This window comes from Mus musculus, chromosome 3 (genome assembly GCF_000001635.26).
Source record: "Mus musculus strain C57BL/6J chromosome 3, GRCm38.p6 C57BL/6J".
NCBI lineage: Eukaryota > Metazoa > Chordata > Mammalia > Rodentia > Muridae > Mus > Mus musculus.
In genome coordinates, this window is record NC_000069.6 from 65760125 (window position 1) to 65779712 (window position 19588).

The window sequence follows — 19588 nt, forward strand, 5'->3', positions numbered from 1 at the left end:
TAAAAATGGCTATCTTGCCAAAAGCAATCTACAGATTCAATGCAATCCCCATCAAAATTCCAACTCAATTCTTCAACGAATTGGAAGGAGCAATTTGCAAATTTGTCTGGAATAACAAAAAACCTAGGATAGCAAAAAGTCTTCTCAAGGATAAAAGAACTTCTGGCGGAATCACCATGCCAGACCTAAAGCTTTACTACAGAGCAATTGTGATAAAAACTGCATGGTACTGGTATAGAGACAGACAAGTAGACCAATGGAATAGAATTGAAGACCCAGAAATGAACCCACACACCTATGGTCACTTGATCTTCGACAAGGGAGCTAAAACCATCCAGTGGAAGAAAGACAGCATTTTCAACAATTGGTGCTGGCACAACTGGTTGTTATCGTGTAGAAGAATGCGAATCAACCCATACTTATCTCCTTGTACTAAGGTCAAATCTAAGTGGATCAAGGAACTTCACATAAAACCAGAGACACTGAAACTTATAGAGGAGAAAGTGGGGAAAAGCCTTGAAGATATGGGCACAGGGGAAAAATTCCTGAACAGAACAGCAATGGCTTGTGCTGTAAGATCGAGAATTGACAAATGGGACCTAATGAAACTCCAAAGTTTCTGCAAGGCAAAAGACACCGTCAATAAGACAAAAAGACCACCAACAGATTGGGAAAGGATCTTTACCTATCCTAAATCAGATAGGGGACTAATATCTAACATATATAAAGAACTCAAGAAGGTGGACTTCAGAAAATCAAATAACCCCATTAAAAAATGGGGCTCAGAACTGAACAAAGAATTCTCACCTGAGGAATACCGAATGGCAGAGAAGCACCTGAAAAAATGTTCAACATCCTTAATCATCAGGGAAATGCAAATCAAAACAACCCTGAGATTCCACCTCACACCAGTCAGAATGGCTAAGATCAAAAATTCAGGTGACAGCAGATGCTGGCGTGGATGTGGAGAAAGAGGAACACTCCTCCATTGTTGGTGGGAGTGCAGGCTTGTACAACCACTCTGGAAATCAGTCTGGCGGTTCCTCAGAAAATTGGACATAGTACTACCGGAGGATCCAGCAATACCTCTCCTGGGCATATATCCAGAAGATGCCCCAACTGGTAAGAAGGAAACATGCTCCACTATGTTCATAGCAGCCTTATTTATAATAGCCAGAAGCTGGAAAGAACCTAGATGCCCCTCAACAGAGGAATGGATACAGAAAATGTGGTACATCTACACAATGGAGTACTACTCAGCTATTAAAAAGAATGAATTTATGAAATTCCTAGCCAAATGGATGGACCTGGAGGGCATCATCCTGAGTGAGGTAACACATTCACAAAGGAACTCACACAATATGTACTCACTGATAAGTGGATATTAGCCCCAAACCTAGGATACCCAAGATATGAGATACAATTTGCTAAACACATGAAACTCAAGAAGAATGAAGACTGAAGTGTGGACACTATGCCCCTCCTTAGATTTGGGAACAAAACACCCATGGAAGGAGTTACAGAGACAAAGTTTGGAGCTGAGATGAAAGGATGGATCATGTAGAGACTGCCATATCCAGGGATCCACCCCATAATCAGCATCCAAACGCTGACACCATTGCATACACTAGCAAGATTTTATCGAAAGGACCCAGATGTAGCTGTCTCTTGTGAGACTATGCCGGGGCCTAGCAAACACAGAAGTGGATGCTCACAGTCAGCTAATGGATGGATCATAGGGCTCCCAATGGAGGAGCTAGAGAAAGTAGCCAAGGAGCTAAAGGGATCTGCAACCCTATAGGTGGAACAACATTATGAACTAACCAGTACCCCGGAGCTCTTGACTCTAGCTGCATATATATCAAAAGATGGCCTAGTCGGCCATCACTGGAAAGAGAGGCCCATTGGACTTGCAAACTTTATATGCCCCAGTACAGGGGAACACCAGGGCCAAAAAGGGGGAGTGGGTGGGCAGGGGAGTGGGGGTGGGTGGATATGGGGGACTTTTGGTATAGCATTGGAAATGTAAATGAGCTAAATACCTAATAAAAAATGGAAAAAAAAAAAAAAGAAAAAGTTTCCATGGTCATGGTGTCTTTTCACAGCAATAAAACTCTAAGACACATACCATATTTGCCTTTCTGATTTTTTCCTAATTCCTTCGATTTACCTGTGAATTTCATTTTCAGACCCTTTTAGCTTTTTGAGTCTCCTTTGAGATGGCATGTATAATTCTAATATGTCTGCCTGTATATGTTAGTTGGCCTTTTTCCTTTACAGTTTGTCTTAGTTAGGGTTTTATTGCTAGGAAAAGACACCAGGACCACAGCAACTCTTATAAAAGCAAACGTTTAATTGGGGCTTACTTGTGGTTTCAGAAGTTTAGTCCATTACTGTTATGGAGGGAAGCATGGCAGCGTGCAGGCAGGCATGTTGCTGGAGACAGAGCTGAGAGTCTACATCTTGATCTGAAGGCAGCAGAATAAGACTGAGCTCCATACTGGGTAGAGCTGGACCACAGGAAACCTCTCAAAGCCTGCCACAGCAGTGACACACTTCCTCCAACAAGACCACACCTCCTAATAGTGCCACTCCCCATGGGCCAAGCATTCAAATACATGAGTCTTGGGTGTGTGTGTGTGTGTGTGTGTGTGTGTGTGTGTGTAATCCTATTCAAACCAGCACACAGCTTTGACACCCTTTCCTTGTTCTGTATGTGTCCTAGGGAATTTCTGTTCTGGTTCAGTGTACTTAGTGTAACCTATGAGTCCTACACCTTTATAGGCATCACCTTCTTTAGGGTATGGAGATTTTCTTCTTTGATTTTGTTGAAACTATTTTCTCTGACTTTGAGATGGGTTGTTTCTTCCTCTTCTTCCTCCTCTTCCTCTTGCTCTTTCTCCTCCTCCTCCTCTTCCTTCTTCTTCTTCTATTCTTATTATTCATAGATTTGTTCTTTTCATGGTGTCCTGGATTTCCTGGATGCTTTGTGCTCGGAATTTCTTAGATTTAACATTTTTTTTTGATGGAAGTGTCCAGTCTTTTTATCTTAATCGTGTCTTCAATGTCTGAGATTCTCTCCTCCATCTTTTGTATTCTACTGGTGAGGCTAGCCCCTGAGTTTCCTGTTTGTGTTCCTAAAAATTTTATTTACAGATTTCCCTCACTTTGGGTTTTCTCTGTTCTCTTTCTCTCTTCAGGTCTTCAGCTGTTTTATTCCCTTCCTCCCTCTGTTTATGTATTCATAGATTTCTTTGAGGGATTTATTCACCTCCCTTTAAGGACCGCTGTCCTCTTCATAAAGGCTATGCTTCAGATGTGCTGCCGTGCTCAGGACAGACCATGTTAGGGTTGGATGCTGGCCAGTGCAGACACAATGTCCTGGATGTTTACTGACTGTGTTTTTATGCTGACATCCAGGCACCTGAACTTGGGAAGTTTGTAATTGTAGTTCCTGATAACTGGCCTTGTCTTTGTTGGTCGGGTGTTCTTTGTTTTCTGTTGCCCTCTCTGGTTCTTATGAGAGTGTGGTGGTTGTGTGTTGCCTGGTAGGAAATTCTCCTGGGAATCCTGATAGAGATGGTCACTGGGGATTCTGGGTAAAATGTGTTTCTAGGGATTGGGAGTTAACACTAGAAGAGGGTGTTGGAGGGATCCACAGAATGGAGGAAAGCAGGGTGGCCCACCAGGACCAGTTCACTCTAGTGGGACGAGGAGCAGGAGTGAGGATAGCCCACAGCAGGTGCTATAGAGCTCAAACCAGGGATGAGACAGGGAGGCTGGTTGGATTGGAGTGTAGAGGAAGGAAAGGGGGAAGTTCTGCAGTTAGCCTACCTGCTTCCTTGGCTTCAGTGTGTTTTGAGTTTTTAGTGATGCTTTTTGCTGTGCATCCCCCATGCCGTAGGTTGACTCTTCAACTTCCCCACTGGACTTTTTCAAAAACTTCATTTCCTTACTGATTTTTTCTCCCTTTTTTTAAAAACAAATTCTCCTCCAGTTAACTACTTTTTTTTTTTTTTGCCAACATTCTTATTTATATGCTAAATCAATTTTCTTCTTCCTTCATTTGCTAATCTGAGTCTTCTTTGTGGCCATTGGTCCTTTTTAAAAATAGGACCTTTCTCTTGCATCTCACCAATGTTTCTTATGGTTAGCTGCGGCCTCTAGTAGTGAGGAGCTGTGAGCACATCACTAGTGAATTTTCTTTCATTATCTCTGTTTCTTTGTTGTGCTTTGCATGTCTTTCAGGCTGGGTATGTTCTCCAGTGTTTTTATTTTTCTAGTTTCTTCACTGTTTTGGTTTCACTTCACATAGGTCCTCCTGGTAAGTCATCTTGACTTGAACTTACTATGCTCCCCACTGCTCTTCAGGGTGTAGCAACTGCAACCGCGGAGGCAAACTTTCTGGAGAAGACCGGTGCGTGCCCTTCTTTTGTTGCCCAGGAAGGCTCAGATGTATGAGACGCTGATCTGGGGAAATGTCGTTTATAATCACCAGTGATCTCTAGGTGTTTTCTTAATTAATAATTAAGTCACAAAGCAAGGAAAGAATGGGAAAGGAGCAAAGGTGACTGATGTGTGAACGAGGGGAATGGGCATGGGCTGGACGACAGGAAGTTAACTGAGTCAGCACTGTAGAGTGGGGAGAGGCGAAGGAAGGCGCTGAACGCCTGTTTGATTGAGACGCAGGCTAAAACAGAATAACTAAACAAAATTTAAAAATAATGCACATTTAAAACAAAGTAGGAAAATGTTGCCTCCTGGACAGACTCTTTCTTTTTAGCTCACCCCTTTTGTAGCAGGTTTTTTGTAGCAGTTTTTTTGTAGCAGTTTTTTGTAGTCTTTTGTAGCAGTTTCTGCAGCTGGGGGAAGGGCTGCTAGTCTCAGTAAGCCATCTAGTCACTTGGCATGTCCTTCCTGCCAAGGGCTTCTGCAGGAGTTCTCTTGTCTGATGCCAGTTACAATTTCATCTCTGATGTTTTATGCATCATTATTTCCATGACCCTTTCTGTGACTGTGGCTCTGTGAACTAAAAAGACCTGCCCACTCAGCCCACTCAACCCACGCAGCCCACACAGCCCACACCGCCCACTCCGCCCACTCTGCCCACTCCACCCTCTCATACTTGCCTTTTTCCCTCGGTGGACTCTTCCAGCCATGCCTAGAAGCAGTCTGCCGCACCACCAAATTCAGCAGTGCACGGCTCCCTTCCCATGTCGCCACCTGCTCAGGCCCTGTTGGAGCCAGTTCCTTCCCAGATGTTCACTGCAGGGTACTAATGGAGAATCCCAGTTTCACATCCACTTCACACTTAAGTCTCCACAGCCTGTGCTGCTCTTGCAGTCTGGGTACCCACTGTATATGCAGGCCTTAATGAACGCATCTAAGTATCACATCCCAACAGCCTGGTCAGTCTTTCTCCTCTTTGCCGTTCTTTATCCTTCATTTTTGTCAGGACAAAGTTATTTAAGGCCAAGCAATTTGTGTAATTAAAAAACAACAGCATCAGCAGCAACAACAACAAAAACCCCACCTACAAGGGGTGTACTTTTCTTGTCATATGTAAGATATAAGTTATGAGTCATACATTAAATTCACAGCACAGATGCTAGAATGAACCTTCTACAAAGGAACACATCTAACTGTCACTGCCTTCAAAACAAAACAAATACCCGTCCTTGTTAACATTTTCCTCTCCAACTACAGTTAAAGCCTCTGCCCCACCCATAGGATCAGACAATGTTTGTCTGTTTGTTTTGTGTTTCAACCTCATTTGGTTCTTGCCCATAACAAGTGTTCTCCTTTTTCCTTTGCTTGCTTTCTGCTTTATATTTTGTGTACGCAGAACAGAACTTATTAGTCTTCATGACACAGAAGATACTCATTTGTGACTCACACAAACAAGACCAGTCTCTAAACCAGTGGTTCTCAGCTGGGGATAGTTGACCCCTTTAAGGTGGCACGTCAGATATTTACATTAAGATTCGTAACAGTAGCAAGATTACAGCTATGAAGTAGCAACATAAATAATTCTATGGTTGAAGGTCATCACAACATATAAAAGGGACCACTGCTCTGACAATATGTCTCCATAAACATTTTCAATCAGAGAAAAACAATGTAACAAGTATGTAAAGTGTGCCTGAACAGATGCCATGATCTCATTACATGTATCTAACAAATGATAACAATTTATCTTAGTTCCCCCAAGAAATTGTTAAGGAAAACAAACTAAATAGACCCCCACACCCTTGTTGTACAAGAGCAAGGAAGGTCCTTAAGGTGGGAAATGATGACCTTCATTTCAGAGTAGAATTGGAAGAGATGGCTTAATTCTAGCACAACAATAGGTGGCACACAATGTACCTGTCACTGCTGTCCCTCCTGTGTGCCTATGAAGTCACTGAAGGCTGAGAGCCCTGTGCAGGGTTCTTGAAGCCATACTGTCTGGAACAAGCAGAGCCAGGGTTTGAAGCTAGGCAGTGTGACTTTAACACTCATACACAGCACCTCTGGAATGTTAAGTGTTGAATTGCTTAGAAGCTTCAAAGTTAGCTTGGGTTTCTTTATCTCTAACATTAAAAAAATTTTTAGAGCCATTGTTTTTTTTTTTAATTGTTGAAATTCATGTATTGTTCTTGAGATGAGTAATTTTTGTGACTCAGAATCATCAGTGAAGTCATCTTAACCCTTTAAAATTGCAATTCCATCTATGGCAAACTGCCCTGAACATGCCCCATCTCATCTGATGTTAGAAGTTACAACTATCAGATCAAACACTAGAAATTTAAAATTTTTTTACCCTGTGTCTTTGAGTGCCTTTATGCCTGTTTATTTTTTCCATCTTGCTACTTGAACCTTGACTTATATTTTTTCCTCCAAATAGCACTTTGAGCCAAAATTTAAGATTGCATGTATTTTCTTTATATTAGGAAACTTCTTTCTACCCTTTGAGGTGTATTTATTATTGTCTTCTCTGATATTATCGTATGCCTATTATTATACTTTCCAAGTGACTACTAAAGCTTTCTATCTTCCTATAAAATAGTTAACCATGAATACCTTTTGTATGTGCAGTTTCTCAAAGCCTTTCAGAATCACAGGATTCTTTCAAATGACTAATTACTGCAAATCTGGTGCCTGTGTAATGCTATCCAGCAAGCAGCTGCTTCATGTTGAAGAGAAGCTAAGAGCTCTTTTTGGTTTTGTTCATTTAAAATCATTTGCTTCTTATTTAATATCTGCAAAGAAGGCAGTCACATCATCATAGAATGTGCTGTTGTAAATTCTGGATTGTTTCCATGGGTTCCGCCTTACATCTGCATGGTGTTTAAAGCCACCGCTTCCTTTCTCTTCCTAGTCATTCAGGGCCTTTCGCCTAATAATCCAATGTCATGCTGAATGACAGAAAATTGAAGTTGAATTTATTTGACTATAGAGAAGGACTACTCAGAACAATGCACTTATTTAAGAACTCCTTGCCTCAGAAACTGAAGGAGCTGTTTTGTGCAGGTGGCTTAGACTCTCTGCTGCTTCCCCTGACTCTGTTCCTTTATTTATTAGGAACAGGAACTGGGCATTCTGCTTCTGGAAACAAAGGGCCCTGCCAGTCTACGCCAACCTTTAATAAGCCCGTGGGATGCGCACAGAGCATTCAGAATCCCAGAGACCATCCTATGCTTTTGTTTTTTAAAATATCCCTTAGCACCTCTTGATTACAAAAAAATACAACAAAAAAAATGAAAAGCAGCCATGAAAATATATAAATCATCTTCCAATAACACACCAGGGGCTTTTTACATTGTGAGATTTTCATAATGAATTGTGTTTCCTCAGCTCTATGTAATGCTTTTTTCTGCTTAAAGAAAATGCTTTACTTGGTAGGCACTGCTTATATTTCTGTTTCTGTTTACTTAATGTGACAACCTTCATGGGTTCTTGTTTTTAAAGGTAAAACATTCATTTACTTTACCAATATTCAGAGTTGTAAGACAAGTGGCAAACAATCATGGCGGCAGTGTCTCCTCTGCTGGTTCTACACTGTGAACCAAAGACTAACCTGTGTTTATTCTGAAAGTGAGAGGGGAAGAGAAACATGTGGAGAAAGAATAACCCTTTGTAAAGCGCACACTAGCTTTGTCATTATTCCTGGGCAGGGGTGTGTGGCATAGCCTGTTTTGTTTGGAACCTGGTAAATGCTGGAACTCTGATGCATCTGTATACTGAAATGTGAGCCTCAGAATACTTTGTTTTTATTTTATGTGCACTGGTGTTTTGCCTGCCTGTATGTCTAGGCAAGGGTGTCAGATCTTGGAGTTACAGACATTTGTGAGCTGCCGTGTCCTCTGGAAGTGCAGTTAGTGCTCACCTACTGAGCCATCTATCCAGCCTGTTTTCTTTTCCTTCCTCCCTCCCTCCCTCCCTCCCTCCCTCCCTCCCTCCCTCCCTCCCTCCCTCCCTCCCTCCCTCCCTTCCCTCCTTCCTTCCTTCCTTCCTTCCTTCCTTCCTTCCTTCCTTCCTTCCTTCCTTCTAATATAATACTTTTTAATGTTACTGAAATGAGCTTGATTTAGTGACTATTTTTAGCATACACTACTAATTCTCAGGTAATTGAGAATTAATTACATAAAATTTACATACTAACTAACAGTTCTCTGTGAACTGTTTAAAGCTAATCAATTTTAACTATTGCCTTAGAAATACTAACAAACTTTTATCACATGGACTCAGATCCACTCATGATTATATCCTGACAGAAGCACCAAGGAGCATCCAGCAAGAAAGCAGGATGGTTGTCTGTGTTGTTTGCTTAATGAAATTAGTCACAAGGGCACCACATTTGTCTTTATTCTTTCTCCAGTAATGCTTCTCATATTGTAATGTATATCTCTTTAATAGTTAAGAGACTGCAACTGGCCCAGAACAAGGCTTCTCTGACAAACAGTATTTGCTTGTGGGTTTTCTGTTTCAGGAGTCATCATGAGCAAGAAAAACTTAGGGATCAGGCAGAACAACTCAGTTTGAGCCACTTGGCAGCTTGCTGAATGAGCCTACTTTCCTCTTTCCATTTACAATAATCAAAATACCTGCTTTCTCTTCCTGGAAACTATGACCACAAACGAAGAAAGGCAGGGTGAGCGTAGCATCCACCAGTGAACACCCGCTCCTCCCTCTTCGGAGGGGAGCACCATGCTCAGCACTTGGGCATAGCATCCACCAGTGAACACCCGCTCCTCCCTCTTCGGAGGGGAGCACCATGCTCAGCACTTGGGCATAGCATCCACCAGTGAACACTCGCTCCTCCCTCTTCGGAGGGGAGCACCATGCTCAGCACTTGGGCATAGCATCCACCAGTGAACACCCGCTCCTCCCTCTTCGGAGGGGAGCACCATGCTCAGCACTTGGGCATAGCATCCACCAGTGAACACTCGCTCCTCCCTCTTCGGAGGGGAGCACCATGCTCAGCACTTGGGCATAGCATCCACCAGTGAACACCCGCTCCTCCCTCTTCGGAGGGGAGCACCATGCTCAGCACTTGGGCATAGCATCCACCAGTGAACACCCGCTCCTCCCTCTTCGGAGGGGAGCACCATGCTCAGCACTTGGGCATAGCATCCACCAGTGAACACCCGCTCTTCCCTCTTCGGAGGGGAGCACCATGCTCAGCACTTGGGCATAGCATCCACCAGTGAACACCCGCTCTTCCCTCTTCAGAGCCAAGCCTGCCAGCAGCCTGCTGTGCTTAGTTACGCAATCACATGCTACAGAACATTCCAAATAAGGTTTCTGGGTTTTGAAAGATTTTTTTCTAAAAACTATATTTCATATTATTTTCTCTTTTGTTATTGGGAGGTGTACCCTGAAAATATCATTAGTAAGTCCATAGTTGGATCTTGTTTTGAGGGGCCGTCCCCTCAGCAGACTTAAACTTCTTCAGAAAGATTGCCTGCTGGCTGGCTGGCTGGCTGGCTGATTTCAAGAATGGAACAATGCACTCAGACAGGGTCTCATTTTTTTTCTCTTCATCTGAAAAATGAGACAATTGGAACCAGTCTGGCATTTCGAAGGAATGAAGTTAAATAATGCATGTGGGGAGATGTTGCTCAAAGAACACAAACATCTCATGTAGATAGGTGGGGAAGTTTAATAACTCTGTTGTATAACATGATGATTATTAGTCAACAGAATTATTTAAAAAATTTTAAGAGTAAATTTGAAGTGTATTGGTGTGTTAATAAGCTTGAGCTAATAAGCTTGAGTTATTACATTCCATAATGTATATATGTTTCAAAGTGTGATATACATGATGTAAAATTTTACATGTTCATTAAAATAATTAAAAATCTAAAAATAAAGGTATTATATTTTTTCTAGGTATTTCTATTTTTATATAAATACCTAGAAAACTCTTTTTTTTTTTTTTTTTTGGTTTTTTGGTTTTTTGGTTTTTTTCGAGACAGGGTTTCTCTGTGTAGCCCTGGCTGTCCTGGAACTCACTTTGTAGACCAGGCTGGCCTCAAACCCAGACGTCTGCCTGCCTCTGCCTCCCAAGTGCTGGGATTAAAGGCGTGTGCTGCCACTGCCTGGCGAAAACTCATTTTTTAAAAATTTTTTTATTTTATTTATCTACATTTCAAATTCTATCCCTTTTCCCAGTTTCCCCTCTGCAAGCCCCTTATCCTATCCCCCCTTACCCTGCTTCTATTACATGGTTGGCTGCAAGCCTCTGCATCTGAATTGGTCAGAATCTGGCAGAGCATCTCAGGAGACAGATATATCAGGCTCCTGTCAGCAAGCACTTCTTATCATCTGCAATAGTATCTGGGTTTGGTGTCTGCATGTGGGATGGATTCCCAGGTGAGGCAGTCTCTGGATGGCCTTTCCTTCAGTCTCTGCTCCATTCTTTGTCCCTTTATTTCCTTTAGACAGGAGCAATTCTGGGTTAAAATTTTGGAGATGGGTAGGTGGCCCCATCCTTCAACCAGGGGGCCATGCCTAACCTCTGGATATGGTCTCGACAGATTCTCCCTCTCCTTTGTGGGGTATTCAGCTAATGTCATCCCTGTGGGGTCCTGGGAGGCTCTTGCTTTCCTGGTATCTAGGACTTTCTGGTTGCTTCCCCCAGTTCCCCATCCCCCATTGCTATAGACCTCTGTTCAAAGTCCTGACCCTCTGTACCTCTCCTCCATCTCCTCCCATACCTGATTGAACTTCCCCTCTTTTTCCCCTCCCCCTCCTCTCTTCTTCCCCAGTTCCTCCCATCCTCTACTTCCCTTGATTATTTTGGTCCCCCTTCTAAGTAGGACTGAAGCATCCACTCTTTGGTCCTCCTTCCTCTTGAGCTTCATGTGGTCCGTGAGTTGTATTATAGGTATTCCATGCTCTTAAAAATATGAAACACTTCACGAGTTTCCGTGTCATCCTTGCGCGGGGGCCATGCTAATCTTCTGTGTATCGTTCCAATTTTAATATATGTGCTGCTGAAGCGAGCACCCTAATAATTTCTTATGAGAACATTTTTTTAGAGTGAATTTGCTTTTTGATTTGAGAAACTAGCTCATCAGATAGATAGATAGATATATAGATAGATATATAGATAGATAGATAGATAGATAGGAAGGAAGGAAGGAAGGAAGGAAGGAAAGCATGCTATAGATTTACATAGAAGTTTGGCTCATGTATATAGCTTCATTAAAAAATGTCAAATTTATTATTAAAAGGGATATTAAAATGTTTGAGGTAGCTAGAATATAAAAATTTGATAATTCCCTTGTTTTGAATGACTTTTTCTGTATAAACTGGCTAGTTCATTTGTGTAGTTTCCTTTTGAACCTTAAATGCTCCTGGGGAGTGAGGTGGAGTCAGGCTTCAGCCCACAATCCTCACAACAGCCTTCTGGCAGGACTGAGATAAGCCAAGGCTCAACACGCACTACACATGGCTTCTGGAATAATCCTTCTCAAATACTCCCTAAATTTCCCAGATGAAGGCTGTGTGGAAACCAGTTGCCTGTGTGGTGTTCTCTTGCCTTTTGAAGCTATTAAAATGCCTTGTAGATGCTACTCAGAGCTAAGCTATCAACCATGAGCCTGGCATGTGATTATGTCTTTCATTTCTATCCAGAAGCCTCAGTAGGTTTGGGAAGAGAAGTACAGACAGCCAAACGTTTTAAGAAGTGAGCCACATGATCAGAAATGTATGGAGTGTGCCAGCAACATAAATTTCCTTGAAAACACTAGAAAGGTTACACTGTTAGGAGCTTGCAAAAAAGCCTGACAAGTGAAGGGGGCAAAGGCCTGTTGTGTGGGCTGGTGTGAGGTCTCGGGCATTTTGCATAGAACAATACAGGCAAGGTGGAAGGAACATCTGTATCGTTCTTAGGACGCTAGAGGGAAACTTCAGAGGGGTCCAGTTGAGTTTATAAAAGCACCTAGACACTAGTATAGCGGTAGTTTTTAGCTACACCACTTTGGCTCCCAGCTGGTCACATGTGTGCACCCGTCCAGGAGTTATTTGGATTCACGAATGGAACACACACACACACACACACACACACACCAGTTAGGTTTTGACATGCTGTGACTAGTTCAAAGGCTGGGTACCCCTAAACCTTTCCTTGCTAGCAAATGCTCCCCTCTGGTACTCCTGAGGCTCCTAAACCTTCCCCTGCTACCTTATGCCCAATTGGAGAAGTGCCCAATGGCCACTTACCCGAATTCTTACATGGCTGCTTGGCTTTCTTTCCTGCAGCTTTCTCTCCTTCTCCCCTAGTCATGGTAACTACTCATTCTTTCCAAAGCAGTGTAGCTAAAAACTCCTGCTACACACAGTATACTAATGACCATGCTGTGTCGTTTCAGATTTACAGTGTCAAGTAGAGGCACTTGGGTTGAGACTTCAGAAGACAGCAAAGGAGCTGGACAACTGTAAGGAGATGCTCATGTAAGGGGCAACACTAAACGGCTGTAAGAAGGGCTTGCCATTGATGTGTCACAAAACTAAGCCTTTGGAAAGACCCCAGAGTGTCATCTTCGGGCAATGCTTTAGTCGTAGGTGATGATCTGCTGTGGCTTCTTGTGGCTCTGTTGTAGCCCGAAATGATTATTGATGGACCTGTTACTCTTTTAACTCAGTAAAGTGTTTCTGTCCCCCAGGAAAGAACTGAGGAGTTGTTTCTTGACCTCTAGGCTGGGATCAAGTAGAGAAGGTTACCTTAGCTATGTGGCTGATTTCTCTTGATGTTCAAATGAAAGAATTCTCTCATTTTTTAAAAATATTCATTTCTTTACTGTCCACAAATTTCACTTAAATTTTATGAATTGTTGTTTCTTAAAATATCTAGAGTTCAAAACAGAGTGCTTTTGAAATGTTGAGTATGTTTTATGATAATGAGTAAGAAATATTGGAAATCAAATGATAAGAAAATGGCCTTATAAAATGCCCAATGGTGGGGAAGTGGCCAAGCACTTACTGTGTAAAATCCTGCATTTTGAATGCCCAGTGCCCAGTTAAAGCCAGGCATGTAGCACCTGGCTATAACCTTAGTGTTTCTGTGATGAGAGCCAGGCAGGAGAACCTTTAGAATCCATAGCCAGCCTGACATACGTGAATGCAAAGCAACAGATGCTATCGAAAACATGGTAAAAGACAAGGACCTCCACATGTACACTATGACACATACATGCCTACACACATACACACACACACATCTTAGACAGAGAGAGAAACAGAGAGAGGGGGGAAAGAAAGGTAATACATACATATAAAAAGTACCCAGGGCAGTATTTGTTTTAAAAAATAATTTACTTCAGGAATTTGAAAGACTATTTTATATGTAAACATGGTATGTCTATAATTATAATGCTAAAATAAAATGCACATGATCTTTGAAAAAAAAAGTACACCATTTTACTCCTTGATGTGCAATCTGGGAGTCTGGTTTCAGTTCCTGTAGTCACAAGGCTCAGCTTCATAAATAAAAATACTAGGATGCTTAGCAACCAAATGTTTGTGTTGACCATGGCTGTGCCTAAGAACAATGTGTTTAATCAAATATTGAACAACATAAAAAGGAGCAAATTCCAGAAATGCCTAATGAAATTAGTGTATAGTTAGATTATTTGTAGCAAGTGCTTTGTTTTAGGAAAACAAGAAGTTAATAGTACAGTAACGTCAGAGGTTTGGTGACCTGGGTAGGATGCTAGGGTAAGTGATGAGAAAGCAGGGAATTCTTGGTGCCTTTTCTTCCTCAGGTACAAGAAGTAAGTTTCTGTGAGATAAGAAACATGAAAAAGAAACAAGAGAGCAATTGCAAAAATAAAAAAGTCCCTGTTCTGTCTATAATATCAGAGGACTGTGTCCATATGGAAGTCTTGTGGAGGCACAGCCTCATCAGACCACAGCTAATGTGTGACATTTGCTTCTTTTGTTATTACCATTAGTATTGTTGCTCTTACCGTGTGTGTGTGTGTGTATGTATGTATGTATGTACGTATGTACGTACATATGTACGTATGTATGTATGTGTGCGTGCGTGCGTACGTGTGTGTGTGTGTGTGTGTGTGTGTGTGCATGTGTGTGCATGCACTCAAGCATGGCTGTTCAAAGCACATACATACTATGGCACATGTACAGACATCAGAGACCAGCTTATGATACTCAGTCAGTTCCCTCCTTCCATCATACCTGTGCAAGGACTTAAAACTCGGATCTGCAGGGTTGGAGACATATGTCTTTACCTCTGAGCTGACCCAACCCTTGCTCCTTGGAGCTCAGGCAGTGGTGAGGGGAGGGGACTGAAGTGATGCTGCTCTTTCAGAGGACCCAAATGTGGCTCCCAGCACTCACATCAAGCAGCTCTGAACTGTTTATAGGTAGGATCTTGGATAAGTAAGATGGATACAAAAGGGAAGAACAAGATTAAAACGTATTGGTTGATGCACAATCTGAGTTGTTGTTTTTGTTGTTGTTGTTGTTTTCTGGCGTAGTTTTGCATAGAACCTTTGTTTAATCAAGGAGTCATTTTGTTTAACATTAACATAAGCCTTGTGCTGTTTTGCTAAATGTACTTTCTCTGATATTTGGAACCTGAGTACTGAAAAATGGTAGGAGTCAAGGCAGAGCAGGTTGAGGAGGAACCGTGCCACCTCCTGACGGTCCATCATACTAACTGCTCACAAGGGAGTTGCCCTAGTATTGCAGGAATACTGTGCTGTCTATCAGCTTACAGAAGTGCTGCTTCCCACCCACAGGAGAACTGCTTCAATGAAAATTTGGAGCGAGTGCCCACTTTTAGAAAACATGGGTTGTTAACGAACCACTTAAAAGGGTCCCTGGTGCTAGAGACCTTGTTCTATGCATGTCTGTACCTCCTCCAGTCTATGCTCCACCTGCATTCTGTCTGCTGTGTGGAATAAATGGGGTGGGGGCTGGGGAGCACTTGGGATCAAAGCCCAGGAGTAGGAGTCTCACTGTGCTCAAAGATCACCAGCTCTCTACACATTATTATTTAATAGGTGTGAATTTGTGCTTTGACCAATGATAAATTTGAATTGAAAGTAATTTACTCAAAAATTTGATGTACAGGAAGCAGGAAAGATGGCTCAGCGATTAGCAGCAATGATTGTTCTTGCAAAGGACCAGGTTTCAGTTCTACACAGTGCCTCACCACCATGTTAATTTCGGTTCCAGGGGATGCAGAGCCCTCTCCTGACCTCTGAAGACATACAAGTGGCATGCATACATGCAAATATGCATGCATACATAACATACATACATACATACATACATACATACATACATACATACATACATGTAAAATACTCATCTGATAATAGATTTTCTATCCATACTCAAACGTCTTTGGTCTTTTTGAAATTAGAAAATATTGTAGAATCTTTGTTCTTTAAATTTTTAATTCTGACTTCTGTGGTTACTGGTGACCTTTCTCAATTCAATTTGATGTAATTTTTTTGTTGTTTAAAATTTTTAGAGCTGGGGAGGAGGTAGTTAAATGGTAGAGAACTTGCCTTACATGTGGGAGGCCCTGCACTTAATCCGTACCACTACAAATAAAACAAAAATAAAATAAAACATATACATTTAAAATAAGATTTCTCATACATGGATAGAATTGGCTAGCTTTTCCCACATAAGATTTTTAAGAAAATATTTTCTATGGTTTAACCACATTGTTATGTTCTTTTATGTGTTTTTGAGATGGGGTGTCGTATAGCCCAGGCTAGCCTGAAACATGCTACTTGACAAAGAATGACCTTGAACTTCTGATCCTCCTACTCCCATCTCCCAAATGCCAAGTACTGGGGTGACAAGCATAGACCACTATGCTCAGTTTTATGTGGTGACGGGGATAGACCCCAAGGCTTCATGCATGCTAGGCATGTGTGTATATATATGTGTGTGTGTATACATATACATATATATATACATACACACATACATATATATATGTATATATAGAGAGAGAGAGTGAGAGAGAGAGAGAAGAGAATGAGGGAGAATCCAGTAGTTCCTCAGTCCACAAGACTGTGTGTCTCAGCTGGTATTCAGTATATGTTGGCATCCTGAAGAAGTAAGCTCTAATGCCAGTGAGGCCATGGACTTGCTAGAAAGATGAGGGCAAGCAAACAAATATCAAAGGCTTTCTTCTTTCATGTCCTTACAAAGGCTACCAACACAAGGTATGGCCCAGATTAAAGGTGTGTCTTCCAAAATCCAGATTAAAGGCCTGTGTTTTCCTATCTCAAAGATATGAATTAAAAGTGAATCTACCTACTTCAAATTAAGCAAAAATCCCTCACAGGTTTGCTTCCATTTTTGGATTTTAGTTAATTCCAGATGTAGTCAAGTTGGCAACTAAGAATAGCCATGTGATCTTCCTCTTCCATATAGCTCAGCTGTTTGAAAGTGTCTTTCCATCCTTATGGTTTGTATATTCTTGGGGAGGATGCTAGTGAATCTGGTCAGTTTCAGGGATTTCCTGAAACTTTTGAGTTGTTTACTTCCTGAGCTTAACTAGTTTCCCTGAAGGATGGAATAGTCCTGTTAGAACATCCTATATTTTAAGGAACTTCCTTTCAAGATGGAATGTTTTATTTGGAAGCACATTGGTGTGCAACAGTGGGCTACAGAATGTGTTTAAGACCAGCCTGAACAATTTAGAAAGACTGCGTCTCAAAATAAAAAAGGGCTGAAGTTAATGTATAGTGGTAAAGAATTATCTGGCATGCAAAATATGCTAGACATTATTTTTAATATATTTATATGGGGATGTGAAATATATTTATATTATGTTCATATATTACCATCAATATTATGAAGGGTTTTGATGTTCCTGTAAATATTAACTGTGTACACATATATCAGGATAAAATAGATAGATACAGATATACTGAGTGTGTGTGTATGTGTGTATTAGCATAAAGACAGGTAAATAAGACAAGAAAAACTACCATAGACAGAACTTTCCAGGAACTTTGAAAGCTGATGCAAAGAAAGGACAGTAAAAGGTTTGACCTTAATGAGCCATGAAAAAGAAGAAAGCCAGTCATGTACTGCCAGTGGTAGACTACAGTAGGGAAGCAAGCTTGCTTTCTTTCTTTCTTTCTTTCTTTCTTTCTTTCTTTCTTTCTTTCTTCTTCCTTCCTTCCTTCCTTCCATCCTTTCTCTCTCTCCCTCTCTCTCTCTCTCTCTCTCTCTCTCTCTCTCTCTCTCTCTCTTTCTTTCTTTCTTTCTTTCTTTCTAATTGGATATTTTCCTTATTTACATTTCAAATGTTATCCCCTTTCCTGGTCTTCCTGTAGGCAAGCTTGTTCTCCAGTCCATTAGGACTTCAAGAGCATGAATCCTGAGGAGTTGGTAAAAACTCGTCTAGATGCTCTCAGGCCAGATCCGTTTTGGTATATAATTTGGAGTAATCATATACTCTGCATATTCTGATGGTTATATAAGGAAAGCCCCTCTGAGGAATCACAATTGGATCACTTAAGCCAGATGGCCCATCATCAAAAGCTTCCTATCAGTCAAACTAGGGTTTACAGAGGCTTCCCTACCTGCTTAGACTAAAGCAATGCATGCAGGGATTCATTGCCCAAGACAAAGCTCAAACCACACAGCAGGTAGCAAACTGTGCCTTACCACACTTCCAAAATTTAACAGGAAAGCAGACAGACAATTGGAAAGCCAACTATGAACTCGACAAAAATTTACTAAGTATATGACAAAAAACTAATCTAAGCCCCATACTACTCCTCAAAGTGACTAGGAATTATGAGACCTAAGAAATTCAAATTAGCAACAGAAGACACTTAAACTAGTAAAATTGATACCCAGAATTGTATCTATAAAAGAAAAACTAACAATTATGAAAAACAAGCTATTAGGAATTGAAGGATTAAACATGTGACCATAAAAATTATCCCTTTCATATTAGATATGAATGCACACACTTGACATGGGTTTAAATGAACTGAATAAATAATTGATACAATTATTAACAGTTACCTGCCAAGAATATACAAGAATCAGAGTGAGGTTTGTGCAGTATGCTTATATATCTCCTGAAATTTTTATTTATTTTCATGAATACAATAAGAGGAATAACTTCATTTAAATATTTTGGAATTTCTCAATTAGTAATTAATATAGTAGTTGTCAATCCCTTATCCACAAGGGCTATGCTTCAAGACTCAGTGCCAGCTAGGCGTGGTGGCACATGCCTTTAATCCCAGCACTCGGGAGGCAGAGGCAGGCAGATTTCTGAGTCTGAGGCCAGCCTGGTCTACCAAGTGAGTTCCAGGACAGTCAAGGCTACAAACCTTGTCTCGAAAAACCAAAAAAAAAAAAAAAAGACTCAGTGCCTAGCAAGATATAGTAGCATATTCTTTTAATCATGGCACACAGAAAGCAGAGGTACATGGATCTCTGTGAGCTCTAGGCCTTTCTGGTCTACATAGTGAATTCCAGGATAGCCAGAGGTACATAGTGCACCCTGTTTCAAACAAAACAAAAATCCTCCTTCAGTCCTAAACCACCATAGGTAGTATTAAACCCTACACACACAGTTTTTTCTGTACCTTCTTTAGTTACTTTTCTATTGTTGTGTTAAATGATCAATGACCAAGGCAATTCATGAAAGAAAGCATTTAATTGGGGCTTACAGTCTCAGAGGATTGGAGTCCATGATGGCAGAACAAAAGCATGGCAGCAGGAACAGCTGAGAGCTCACATCTTCATCCACAAGCAGGAGCAGAGAAAGGGCCTATTAGGAATGGCAGTAGCCTTTTGAGACCTCAAAGTCTACTCCACCCCACCCTAGTGACATACCTCCTTCAACAAGACTATATCTTCCAATCCCTCCCAAACAATTCCACCAACTAGGGACCGTGAATTCACTTATCTAAGCCTTTGGGGGTGCATTCTCAGTTTTAAATTGCTCACGATTCTGACGACTGTTATGAACTCTACTGTCCTACCACATCCCACCAAGATTGGCCATCACTTTGCCCTGTGTACTCACATTCTAGAAGCTATCCTGCCCAGCAGCCAGATCTACTCCTGTTTCACACCG

The 19588-nt window shown here is 41.4% G+C and overlaps 1 protein-coding gene and 1 non-coding gene across 4 annotated transcripts in view; one reads left to right on the forward strand and one right to left on the reverse strand.

The window, feature by feature from the left end:
• Lekr1 (leucine, glutamate and lysine rich 1) overlaps nucleotides 1–19588 on the forward strand; it is a 176989-nt gene that overhangs the window by 100586 nt on the left and 56815 nt on the right. For all 3 annotated transcript variants that reach the window (XM_006501847.3, NM_001166659.1, XM_006501844.2), the window contains one exon: nucleotides 12861–12942. In XM_006501847.3, the coding sequence (XP_006501910.1) occupies nucleotides 12861–12942 (82 nt within the window). The remainder of the gene's footprint in view (nucleotides 1–12860; nucleotides 12943–19588) is intronic.
• Gm25755 lies at nucleotides 11387–11493 on the reverse strand. The gene has a single exon (XR_003954716.1). It is a non-coding gene; the product is annotated as a U6 spliceosomal RNA (small nuclear RNA).